Raw genomic sequence first — 13649 nt, 5'->3', positions numbered from 1 at the left:
TTCTCCCCTCATGGCTGATATTTGCATAGAAATCTCCAGCCAAGTGCTTCGTCCTTGCTGCTCTCGCTTATACCTGCAAACACACAGGGAGCTGAAGTCACCTGATGGGAAAATGTAGAGTGAACGCTCTGCAGACCACATCTCATTAGACAGTCAGGGGAGGCTGTCTTCCTCCATGTACCTCCAAGAGCAGAAATAGTAGGAATAATATATCCACTTTACATCCTGATTCATCTCATTTTCATATCAGAACCCCACCAGCCACCACCCTTGAAAACAAAAGTGAAGGAGAAATAAGGAGAGACAGATAGATTGAACTGCAGCATCCTCATTCAGATCCTAACAAGGGAACAATCCTACCATTTGCAATCAGATAAGGGATATTATCTCGGTAATAAAAGGCAATTGAGAATCTAAATGAAAAATCTAATGCTTTTCATGCTGATTTATTTTAGATTAGAAAAAGTTAAACCAGATGTAAACATGAAGAGATGAAGCATGAACAGGGAATCATGGTAGAGCGATAAATCTCAGTTTTGAGTTATTATAGGTGCAGGGTTGCATTAACCAGAAAATACACTGCTGATCCATAAACTGATCTGACATTAATTATTGTTGCAGAAGGGTTCAGAAGATTGAATAAAAACATGCAACGCTGGCAAAGATCAATCTTGCATCTAGATTAGCGGTAGAGAGTACCTATCATACCATCCCCACTAGAGTCTGTGCTCACCAACCAATCAGCAGTCCAACCTGGAACCGTCCATCGCATGTGCTGTCTGCCCTCTGGTGGAGCCTCCTACATCCCTTGGAGGAGACATTCAGATGCTGAAAAGAGATAGTCCTCTTTCCTTTGGACTCCAATAATGTCTATCTTTATCTTAAAGAGAAGATGCAGCCAAAAATCCACCTTTGGTCTTTACCTCCTTGGGATCCAAGTAGACTTGGGATGTCTCCTCTGTTTTCTCTGCAAACTACGCACATGTCCAGACAGGCAAAGTTAGTGGGGGAGGGCACTGGCAGCAGTGTTCTGTATAGACTCTGGGAAATTCTCAGCTGTTTTCTCCCATCTCTTCTTTCCTGCTGTGTATAACGTTTCTGTCCCTGTTCTGCTTGCTTAATGGAAAACCCTAACCCAGAAGCTGGCGATGAGTATTCATCAAATGTCCACAGTACTGATTGACAATCCTCCATCTCAGACTCTTGGAATCAGATGTGATTCAACAATAATTTTTTTATTTTAAAAAGATAATATTGTGCAATAACTCCATCAGAATCTGAGGTAGAACTCTGTAATTAAGCTTAATTAATAAAATGTATGAATATTCACACTCAATGGAATAAATTAATATCATAAATAGCCTTAGGTTAGTTCAGGTAAGGTTTTGCTGTCAGAGTAGTTTGCTACAAACCCAGGGAGAAAAACTCTTGGAATACAGAGCTTTATGCATGTTAGCATTGCAGATTAGGACCCATAGTGAGTACTCAGGTATCTTGAAGGGAGAGTCAGGAAACAACAAAAACAGTAAAATATTTGCTCATTTGAGTCCAGCTATGATGGCAGGATTTGGGAGAACAAGTGAGGTAATGTAGGAGTTGCTTTGTAAAGCATTTAGTCTTACATATATGGGAGGTTCTACTATTATTGCACCTACAATGTTTAGTCAAAGCTCATGGGAGCACTGCTTCTGGCTGCGGATGGAATCCGTAGATCAATGTGATGTTGATGTTACCATTGTCTTAGCAGATACCAGGCTTGACCACAGAATTTCTGCAGGGTGGGTCTGGCAGGATTGTACCTGTGAAGTGGCAGGTGGTTGGCGGGTGGAAGGAAGGCTGGACCAGGGTCAGGAGGGCTGGTGTAGGTGACAGAGCCACCGTTTTCTTGTTCTTGGACACTTAGGTTTCTTATCCTTTCTGGGCCTGAGTTTTGTTATATATATCTTTAAAAATCTATGTGTCCTAGTCACCACCTTTCAGGTAATTTGGAGAATCAAAATGAAGTCATGTGAATATCGGAGCTTTGCCAGCTGGGGCATCCCACTCTATCAAGGAGTGTCATGATTTTCTTACGGTACTTGATCCTAATCATAGTTCTCTATTCCCTAGGACTGATTCTAATAGCATGGGTTCCAATGTGGGGTCCTTTACTAAATTACTAGGGGGGTGTGACTTTGGGCAAGTTACTTACCCTCTTTGTGCCTCACTTTCCAGCTCTGTAAAGTGGAAATAATAATGATCACGCCTCTGTGACAGAGTTGTTAGACGATCCTGTGAGGATTAATTGCCCTCAATGATAGCTCCTCATGTGACCCCAGGCTTAAATCAGGCCTATGAGTCACTGGGAACGGAGGTGAAAAATGGTTCTTAAATCTTTTTCCCATTGTGTGGCTTTGGTAAACTACCGTTTCCATTCACTAAATAACACCGTAATGTCTTCAGAGACTTAAGGGAGACACAGTCTTGAAAGGCCTGAATTAGGAGTCACTTAATGATCACTCACGAAATAGCAAAGGCTGATCAGGCTCTCCCTCAGAGTAGTAAATACTAAAAATTGGAGTCAACCTTTGGTTTATTGGGGAAAATATTTCCACTTGTAAAAAGAGTGCCACATAAATCCCAGGCATTGCAGGCCGGAGGCTGGCATCTCCTGTTAACTCCTGACCTTGATCGGGAACTCTGCCCTTTCCCTCCCTCTCCCCTCCCGTCCCGTTTTCCTCCCTCCCCACTCCCTCCCGAGCTCCCATTCTACCTTTTCCCTTACTACTTCCTTCCTTCCTTCCATCTTTTCTCCTCTCCTTTCTTCTGCAAACATCCACTGTGTTTCTCATTAACACCCACCACGGTGCTGGACACCAGAGATGTACAGGTAGGCCCTGCTCCCAGCAACCTCTGGGTCTCAGGGGGAGGCAGACCTGGTTGGGTGAGGAGGAATCCATTAGCAAGTGAGGACAACAACTTTCTTCTCATGGGGGTTATGGTTGAGGGAAGATGCAGACATCGGTTGTAGATTCACATGCATCAGTGTGTATTTACAAACCAAGGCAAGTGCTCTGAAGGAAAAAGAATGCTTCTGCAGGAGCTTATAAATCAGAAACCTGACCTTGGTTTGAAGGCAATGTCAGGAGAGACACGCATGTGGGCAGGTCATGTGAGCCAAGCTCCAGAAGGACCAGGGAGACGTGTTATGCAAGTAGGACAATGCGTGCGAGGGCCCTGTGGTGGGTGAGCGTGTGACCAATCAAGGAGATGAGGGGAGCTCATAGAGTGTGTGGCAGGAGAGAGATGCCCAGTGAGTGATGCCACAGAGATGAGCAGGGGCACCACCAGGGCCCTCATCAGACTTTACCCTAATGGCAATGGAAAGTGTGGCTCTTCTGCGTGAAAGGATTACAGTGAGAAACCAGCAGAAAGCAGAGTCCACGCCAAGTCTTTGCAGGATGTTGTGACTGGACTAAGACCTGGGGTCCAGCTGACGAAAGAAGTTCCTGAATCACCCCATCGTTGAAAATTCTTGAATCAATAGTGCCCATAGCCTGTAGAACATGGTTCTGGGCTTTGGAGAAGCCAGGCATTTGCAGAACGCTGTGGGTCTTAGTTAATTTGCCATCCATTGTGAATTGCTGGGGGTAGAGAGAGAGAGAGAGAGAGAGAGAGAGAGAGATCATCTGTGATCCAAACCAAAGCACTTCAGTGTTTGTTACTTAATGGCAAGGCTGGGGCTCTTGACTAACAACTACGTGGTGCATCAGGAGCTTTTCAAGTGAAAATTAATTCTGTGTTGTCATATCCCAGGTTAACTAACTTGCTAGACTTGATAGAGTTACATTAAAAATATGCATAACAATCTTTCTTAAAAGAACCACACAAGACAACAACCCAGGAGAGAAGAAGCTTAAAATTTCCACTATGCCAGTTTCTCTCTGCATCCCTCCACCTCCAAGACAGCCTCCAGATCTACCTGATTGGTGTGAAGCAGTGGAGAGATAACTTGCTGCTTCTGACAGACTTAAGATTTAAATTATTTTCCAGCCCCATATACAATGTTACAGCATTTTTATTTCCTTCCCTGAAAGTTTTTATGCATTATCCAATATTTCCCATGGCGCATCTACGCTAAGTCTGAGAAAAAGATATATAGAAGTATAATGGCTATATAAGTATTGCCAGATATAGTCAAATAGCCAAATAATGATACTTAGTGTCTTAGTCTTCTTTGTGCTGCTATAGCAGACCATCTGAGACTGTGTAATTTATAAAGAACAGAAACTTACTTCTCACAGTTCTGGAGGCTGGGCAGTACAAGATCAAGGTACTTGCATCTGGTAAGAGCCTTCTTGCTTCTTCCTCCCTCCCTCCCTTCCTGTGCATTTTGAAATCCTCAAAAACCTTCCTTTTATTCATTGGTAGAGGTAACCCAGGAGAAAATGGAAGTACATCCTTATTACAATCTGTAGTTGTTTCTTGGGAGAATGAAGAAATTCCAAGATGTTCCTGATTAAAAAAAAAAAAAAACATGGCAGAGGAGCAGAAGCGAGCAAGCCCACTCCTATAAGCCCTTTTAAAAACAGCAGCATTGATTCATCCATGAGGCAGAGTCCTCATGACTTAAACACCTCCCACTAGGCCCCACCCTCAACACCGTTGCACTGGAGATGAAGTTTCCAACACATGGATTTTGGGGGACACATTTAGACCATAGCACTTAGTAACAAAAACAACATTTGGAACACATTGGCTAAAAGCTAGCGTGTTGGGTCTAACTGGCCCGATCTGATTCCTGGCTCCATCACATCCAGCTAGGTGACCTTGGCCTGTTACCAAACTGAAGGCTTAGCTTTCTGAGCTCTCACAGTGGAGCTAAAAGAAGCATACCTTTCTGAGAGTTGGGAGAATTCAATGAGAGGATGTATGTAAAGCACTGAGCATACATAACCAGTATATGTGAAGTCTCAATAATTTTCAGCACTTATTAGAATTAATAATCACATGGCTGATAGGTGGTGGCTGAGTTGGGCCATGGGGAGGGGCAGAGATGGTAGAAAATAACTCTCTGGATCTCAGCCCAGGTTAGGTCCTTGTCCCACCCCATTCTTTCTCTTCCACTATGGGATCGGGGGGAAGCCAGACTTCTCCTTGGGATGGAAGAAGTGCTTGGCTACAGATTCCCCTCTGCAACCCCAGAGCTGGTTGCCCAGATGCAGGGGATGAGAAGGGGCCGATAATGGGAACCGAACACCAAAAAGTTTAACTCAGCTTCGGGACTGGGACATGAACTGAGGCCCACAATTAGAGCCCAGCTCGTGCTCTATGACTGTGTTGCCCCTTCAAGTCATGCCAAGATGATGACAGGACCATCAGGACAGTTGCTCTCCAGCTTTGGGGCGAGGTCACAGGATATTCCAAGGGACGACAGGGGTAGGACAAACCCAGTATGGAATGAGATGTTCTGGAGTCTCATTAAAGTTAGAAATCAGAGCCAAAAGTCTCACCCTCAGCAAACTGCTTTGAGTATAAAATCACAAAAGAAATCTTTACCTTTTGGCAGAAAAAGTCAGCAAAACAGTCATACCTGCAGACAACAGAATAGTTTCCTATACATTCTGCTTATTTTCACTGGGTCCTAAATGCCTGAAATTGAATGGCTCATAGTTAATCAATTTATCAATATTTATTGAATGTCCAGCTTCAGCCAAGCACCCATTCAGCACTGTGATGGGCCAGAAGAGAAATATTAGATGTGGTTCCTTGATCTGCTAACCAAATCCACGGCAAAATCAGTGTTGGCTGAATTTTTCTAGTTTCCTTTCCTCCCTCCCTCTTTTCCTGTGCATTTTGAAATCCTCAAAAACCTTCCTTTTAGTCATCGATAGAGGTAACCCAGGAGAAGATGGAAGTAAGTCCTCATTACAATCTGTAGCTGTCTCTCAGGAGAATTGAGAAATTCCAGGATGTTCCTGATTAAAAAAATAATGTACATTATTAAAGATTATATATCTGGCAAATCAAAATATGAAATTGGGAAATGTTTCTGTTTGTTTCCTAGATCCACAGTCGACTCTTCTCATCCCCCAAAGATCATTCTGCCTGGGAAAGAAATGAAAGTCTTTCCAATGCAGGTAAAGGACTGGGGCCTGCCCAGGCAGGGTTCCCTTTCAAGCCTTTATTTACTCTCTCTCTCTCTCTCTCTTTTATTTTTATTAATAATGGAATGTACTTTTGAGCCTAGTTTTTCCCCAAACGTGAGATGATAGCTCAGTGGCTCTGCCAAGATTTGAAGCTGATTTGAATTTCTAAACAGCCAGGCAGTGAGGCTAAAGGATGCCACAGGCACAGCGGTGACTTCAGGGGTGCCTTTGGAACCTGAGCTCCCTGCAGAGCGTGGAGCATGTGGGTCAGGCCAGCATGCAGCAGGCCTCCATCAGGGATGAGTAATGGGACAAATATGAATATTCTCAGAACAAAGTGGATGCAATTTAAATATAGGCAGGATATGTGCATTCATAAATCTTTTTTATAAAGCTTCCATTCTTAGCCACTAAACTGTAAAAACGCTAGGTGAGATGGTTACAGTTCATAACTTTTATTACGTTTGTTAACATAAATGATGTGAAAACCAGCTCCCCTGCCCCACTCTTTGTGAGCAAAATCCCACAGATTTAGTCCAATGTTCCGATGGAACTGTAATAAGACTACTGGGTTAATCGACTATTTCCATTCAGAGACTAATAAATTCAATTCTAAAAGAATGTTTTAATGTCACAATTTTATTTCTTAATCCTCATTTTAATTTTAATTTATAAATGTGGCAGATGAGCCGCTATAGATGAAAAGTGCATGAGATTATGTGTGTGTTTGTATGTATGTGGATGTGGATATATATGCATGTATGTATACATGTACACACACATAGACACATTTATATCTTCTCTCCACCACCTGCCTATAGCAAAGATTTCAGGGACCTGAATTCCTTTCCAAAACTGACACCGTCAACCCAAGACAAAAACATTACTTGAAACAAGCTTTCGTGTTTAATCCTTTCTGGTAGTCCCGAAGCATGGTTTACAGCTTGTTCTTTTTTTTTTTTTTTTTTTTTCAGACAGGGTCTCACTCTGTCACCCAGGCTGGAGTGCAGTGGTGCTATCATGACTCACTGCAGCTTTGAACTCCCGGGCTCAAGCGATCCTCCCACTTCAGCCTCCCAAGTAGCTGGGACTACAGGCACGCACCACCATCCCTAGCTAGTTGTTTTGTTTGTTTGTTTGTTTGTTTGTTTGGTAGAAAGGGGATCTTGCCGTGTTGCTTCGCCTGGTCTCAAACTCCTGGGCTCAAGCAACCTGCTCACCTCAGCCTCCCAAAGTGCTGGGATTGCTGGCATGAGCCACTGCACCCAGCCTCCAGCTTTTTAATAGTGACAGATATTTAGTTTGAACTCTTTGAAAACTTAGCCCAGAAATTTCCTGTAGTGAGAACATGAATCCATTTGCAGGCACTTCTTGTGGTCTGAACAGCAAAGGCAGGCTCCCAAAACCTGTCTGGTTACTTGCATCCCACAGGGAGTTTGGGGACACTGAGAAGAGTGCCATGTTTTCCTCAGAGCACTCAGAGGTGGCCGTGAGAACAATGAGGCCTGGTGACTTAAATGTGGATGCCTCGGTCCTCTTTATCTTAGGACCGGGCACTTCCACAGTGGATGCCTACTGGAGAGGGGCTGAGCACTTTAATGGCTTAGGAATCAAGCCCATGCTGGCCGGAGGCTAGAGGTTAACGGTGCAGGCTGCAGGGAAATTGCTCAAGCAACCCTGGGTCGGGAGGGAGACAGAGCTCTTGGCTTTGTATCTTTTTTTTTAGTCTGCCAATATGTGCTGATTATGGAAGAACACTTGAAGGCAGTCCTAAACCTTGAGTATATTCTAGTAGAAGGCAAGGAGTCAGACCTAAATGGGTTTCACGCTTCCCGGCAGGGCTGATTCTCCAAGGCACCCTCTCATGTTTTCTGTGTCTTCCCGCAAGGTTGTTTCCATCTGTTCAAGAGAAATTGCACTGGGTACTTGTTTAAAATGGTAAGACAGATTTTACTGGAGTTCTGCAGTGGAGGAGGGAGACTTCAGCGCAGGACTAAGCTCAGCTCTGAATACAGCAAGGGCAGCTGGAGGTTTACAGCCAAAAGGCAGAGTGAGGAACTCAGCTGATGGAAAATTACAAAGAGGAACTTAGTATCTAAGGTGGGGGAAGGTGAACATGATTAGCCATCAAGGGTGGGGGGCATTCTCCCTAAACTGGCTTAGCAGGATTCTCTCTGATCCTGGGCTCAGAGGGATTCTCACTAATCCTAAAACTGGGCTTAAAACAGGCCAAGGGTGAGGCCTAGTCAAGAAGAGGGCCCAGAGGACCCTGGCTGAGGTTTGGTCAAGGAGGGAGTCCAGTTGCACCTTTTCTACAAAAGGAGGGCTAAGCAGCCACCCGTGCCCTCTGGGCTCTCCATGGCCGGCCTTTCTGCCTCGGGAAAGAACAGGGAGTTTAGCTCAGGACTAGAGCCCGTGTTTCCATGCTCATCAGAAGGGCCTGGGACCAGGATGAAGTCTTTCTTAGCCCTCTCAGTGGCTTTGGGAAACCCAGAGAACAGAGTTTTAGGTCAAACTCTGGGTTTGGAGACCAGAAACCCACTATTGTAGACAAAGGGAAACTGTTGTAAGGAAACCAGTGAACTTCATGGGAGGATGAGGCACTGGGGTATAGAAAGACAGGAACCAAGGTTGCTACTTGGGCCCTGGCAGCAAAAGCGTGCGGACCCTTACCTGGAACTGCTGGGTCAGGCGCCATGCTGACCCAACCATCAGTCAGGAGGCAAGGTCAGAAATTAGATGTACAACTTCCAGAGACCCAATCCTGGGGGTGATGAGCTAGTGGGGCAATGTTCTAGAAGGAATCCGTGGGCCAGGCGTGTATCTCAAAAGGCATAAGTAGGCCCGTAGAATCTCCAGCTTGGGAAGGGCCACAGAGGTCCTTCTGTCTAGCTTCTCTGAGATGTCTGATGTTTTAAACCCCTCTTAATCATCCCCATGCAGGAATGGGGAAGGCCCTGTGGAGTGGGCTGGCCACATAGTAAACTTCAGGGACAGGGGACTCACTCTGTTTTAAGGCAGCCCATGGCAGGCTCACACAGCAGGAATTGTTAGAAAGCTTTTCAATGGCATTAAGCCAAAATAAATCAGCCTTCTCACCTATTTTTAATCTGTATTTATTAGGTAGGCAAAGAGGAACAATGAAGTATTTTGAAGTTGCTGGAATACACTATCTGATCCAAGTGCTAGGAAGACAACTCTGTTGTGATATTCCAGGTGGCAGGTAATGTGGGTTTAGCTGGGGCAGTGGTTATGGTGGCTAGAACTTTTGGAGCCCTAGAAATTAGTCAAATTATTTACATGCTGTTGGGGTAAGGGAAAAGTTAAAGATGTTCTTGGATAGATAGTGCTGTCATTCATAAGGTAGGGAACTCAGGATCCAGGAGGCTTATGGGGTTAGTGGGGTGCTGGTGGGAGGATCCTGAGTTTGTGGTGTTTGGAAACTCTACGTGTGAGAGGTCAGTGTGACCTCATCTGCTCCAGATGCTCAGGAAGCAGCTGGCAGTGTGGCATAGAGATCAAGAGACAGGTCAGGGTTGTAAATCTTGATATCATCATGGTGTACACGAGGGTGGTATGCGAAACCATGAGAATGGCTGAGATTACAGTGGGAGAGAAGGTATGAGTTGGGAAGAGGATGGAGCTGCAAAACCAGGAGGAGCCACATGTGTGGGGTGGGAAGAGGAGCACTGTCCTGAAAACCACAGAGCAGACATCAGAGTTTTGTATTTTTTTTTTTTGAGACGGAGTCTTGCTCTGTTGCCCAGGCTGGAGTGCAGTGGCACAATCTCGGCTCACTGCAAGCTCCGCCTCCCGGGTTCATGCCATTCTCCTGCCTCAGCCTCCCGAGTAGCTGGGACTACAGGCGCCCACCACCACTCCTGGCTAATTTTTTGTATTTTTAGTAGAGACAGGGTTTCACCGTGTTAGCCAGGATGGTCTTGATCTCCTGACCTCGTGATCTGCCTGCCTTGGCCTCCCAAAGTGCTGGAATTACAGGTGTGAGCCACCACACCCGGCCTTGTCTTTTAAATTGAAGTATGTAGTGCCGGCATTGACCTTGCCATCAATTAGCAATTCATCTTTGGAATGGTCCTTCCACTTCCTCATTTCTTGGTTTGCTCTTAGACAAGGGTGCTTTTGGATGCTGTGATCTTTATGAAGCTGCTCTAAACTTCAGTGATGCGGGTGGTAGCCTCCAGCAGCAGCTCCATCAGTGGGGTATTTGTTCCAAACAGGGTGCATAGAGCCCAAGCAGGAAATCAGAATTGAATGTCATCTCTGAATTTTCATTTCTGCATCCTTCGTTTTCACAATGAAGCTATTCACCTCCTCAGTCACTGGAAATTCCAAGACTGGGAAGGGTGGGGAGTGGATTTCTTATAGTTAAATTGTCCTCCTGGCAGGGCCTTTGAAATTTCTTGGCCTGTGTAAAAGATTAGTTTACTATGATTAATAGGATCTGAACACGAAAGGAGAAAACAAATGTAGGAAGGGTGACTATTCTGTCCAAACTCACATCTGCTTTTAAAATCAGAGAGAGGTAAAAAGTCCCTTTCAGATCCCCATTCTGCATGTTACAAAAAGATTTTGTAACATTTCCCCATCACTGTGCTACCTGTCTGCCGATGAGACTGCTTGGTCTATGGATTGAGGGCGATTGGAAGTCAGGTGTCTAGTTCAGCCATTTCTGGGGAAATCATTTAGGGGAAATGTAAATAGAGAGGGAAATGATGAAGGTCACTTGGAACTTTTAATGACTAATTCACTTGGTTTAGGGAAAAAGGAGGGGGCGGATGGCAGGGGGCGTGGAATTTTCTCCCTTCTGATCGATTTAACCTGACCTTTACAACCTTCAGTTTTTAAACTTTGATTGATGAGTGGGATAAAGTAATTATATTTCACTTAAAACTTGAGGATGATTGTTCTTTTATTCCAGATTTTACAAAAGCAGTGATTTGCTTCCTTCATAACAATAGTTTCTATTTCATTAGTACTGAATTAAACCATTACCTATACCCTTCGTCATGATTCAAGGAAGGGTTGTTCTAGGATCCCTTAAAAACATCCCAGAACCTGGTGTGAGTTACATTTATTTTCTCTTCCAGAAGAAGCCACTTGTAAATGCAGCTTCTCTGTTAACAAGGTATAGAAGGGACACCACATTTATCTGTTTACTTTCCCTGAAACACCTGGTTTTTAGGAAGGCTCTAATTTTTGGAATTTCAGTGTGTGGATTATCTTTTGTTACAGAAACCGTTTCATTGTACCTCACTCCATCTGCCTCCTTCCCATAGATTTCTCCCTGCCCATGGGAGAAGCTATGTATTCAACAATTTATAAGAGTATCTCCAATCAATGCAACTTCTCCAGTCAAAAATCACATCAGTCCCAGAGGACAAAATATAAGCTCCTTGGCATAGCATTTAGTGCCTTTCCCCCTCAGAGTCTGATTTATTCTTCTGGGTTTTTCTCCAGGTCCATGGCCTCGCAAGTGCTCTTCACCCAGCCCTTGCCTATCTCTCTCCTTGTCCAGAGACTCTTCTGTCTGAAAACCCTTCTATATGTTTCCATTGATAAAACCCTTTCTTTTGACTGAAGCTTCATTCAACCTGCCCCACCCCACCCCAGGTCTCTCCAGGGCATTTTGTCGATTGCACAACCACAACCACAATCCTTTCACATGACCTTGCTGACTCATCCTTTTTCTCTCCAGGACCGTGGGCTCTGAGTGTAGGGACCTTATTTTCTCATCTCTATGTTTCCAAGCTCAGGGATCAGCAGGGAGAAGTGGTTCAATAGACTGAATGGCATCATTTGTATGAAGAAGCTATTGGAGCCATTTCTCCTTCAGAGGCTCTCACTTTACCCTCCCAGGCAAACCTGCGGAGCAGGGCGGGAATCAGCGTGTGAGTGGCTGAGAACCCCACGGGGAAAACATCTGCCTTTCTGCTCTTCAAGAGCTTTGAGCAACAGGCTTCTGACCTGCTCCTCAGCTTCCCTTGTTGAGAGGGACAGAGGCTCCCCCAGAAGTGGCTTGGATGGGGTCTGCTTGGTGTTTACTTCAGCTAGCATCCACCCTGCCGTGCACAGCGGCGGTGGAAAAAGGCAGCATCGCTTTTCTGATCACTGGAGAATAAAACGCATTTACTCCTGCTTCCTGTGGAGGCCATAAGGGGATGCATTTGAGTCTGTTGTGCCTGCTTGGGTAGGATGTTATTAGAGAGAAAATAGACCATCCGGCCCTTGCCACTGTGTGACACCTGTGTGTCCTCTTATGAAGAGCCGCTGTGCTTCTGTGCCATCTTCTACTCTGCTTCGTGGCTCCCTGGGCCTTGACCCCCAATTTTGCTGCAATCACCCACAAATAGTGCAATAAGCAACTGTTTCCTCCTGCATGAGTTTCTGCTCTAATTTGGCCTTTGCCTATCACCTGGTAACGTAATGTAATTTAAAAAATAATTGGTAAAACATTGTACTACGAAAGGAGCTCAACTGCAGATTTCGCAGTCTATATAGCTTTGTGTCAGACAGAAATGCATCAGCCAGATTTTACAGCTTCCTCTCAAAAGCATGAATGCTCAGTTACTGCCTCTTGTGTACCAAGGCAGTTGGCAACAAGACTTCATCCAGATGTGAGGAAATCAGACATTGGGGTGGACATGTGGGGGACAGTCCAGGAGACCCCGTGTCTCATTCTCAGAAGAGTGGAATGAGGAGACCTACCCATGATTTCAATGAATTCCCCCTCTGAAGTGTTTGAGCCCTTCTACCTCGCCATGGGTGTCAGGGTGGGCACCTTTGGGCATCGGTATCCTGATCTGAATAAAGGAACCAGGTCTGAGAGACAGGCGTCTGGCACTGGTTTTTGGTTTTGCTTAGAAGGAGCACCTCCTGGGGAGATATCGTTAAGAGGCCTGAGTATCATGGCTGAGCAGCAACCGCACACCATGCGCCATGGAGACGAGATTTTCCTGCAACCACAGAGCAAGATAAATAGCTTTGAGTTGGCAGCAGTTGTCAACTGGAGGGGTGCATCTGAATCACCGATCAAGCCTACAACAGAAATAGGTCTCCAGGCCTCGCCCAGGCCTGTAGCATCAGAGCCTACGGGTGTGCAAGAAGTTGTCATGAGCATCCCTGTGAAAACCACCACTCACGGTCTTTTGGAGTTTGCTGGGTTTTTAAGAAAGAAAGGTGTAATATTTGCTCATCCAAGTGATTGTCGTTCCCCCATGTCTAAGAGTTACTCAGCGTAAAGTTATTCCATAAAAGGCTGTTTTAATGGCCTCCTCTTCACCCTGGTGGTGAGGGAAGGATTGCTGCTCTAGCGTGATGGAAATGCCCACACATGATACCCAGCACTGGACAGTTGAGGTCAACAGCTGTTTATTAGCCACATACACTCATGGCTCCAGGGAGGAGGGCTCCGTGAGGACTGCACTGAGGAACCGTGTGAACACATTGGGTCTGTGGGAGGCAGGCTTTGTAGTAAAAAGAGGGCGGGGTGACCTCGGGTTC

The 13649-nt window shown here is 45.2% G+C and overlaps 1 protein-coding gene across 8 annotated transcripts in view; it reads left to right on the top strand.

Moving 5' to 3' along the window:
• The window catches only part of C8H10orf90 (chromosome 8 C10orf90 homolog), a 256566-nt gene that overhangs the window by 18425 nt on the left and 224492 nt on the right, over positions 1–13649 (top strand). For 7 of the 8 annotated variants that reach the window (XM_055093466.2, XM_055093465.2, XM_055093471.2 and 4 more), the window contains one exon: positions 6047–6119. The exons of the other annotated variant lie outside the window; for it this stretch is intronic. In XM_055093466.2, coding sequence (XP_054949441.1) covers positions 6047–6119 — 73 coding nt within the window. The remainder of the gene's footprint in view (positions 1–6046; positions 6120–13649) is intronic. 8 annotated transcript variants of the gene reach the window in all.

This window comes from Pan paniscus, chromosome 8, assembly GCF_029289425.2.
Source record: "Pan paniscus chromosome 8, NHGRI_mPanPan1-v2.0_pri, whole genome shotgun sequence".
Classification (NCBI taxonomy): domain Eukaryota; kingdom Metazoa; phylum Chordata; class Mammalia; order Primates; family Hominidae; genus Pan; species Pan paniscus.
The sequence above is the reverse complement of the archived record's forward strand: the minus strand, read 5'-3'. Positions and strand labels throughout refer to the sequence as shown.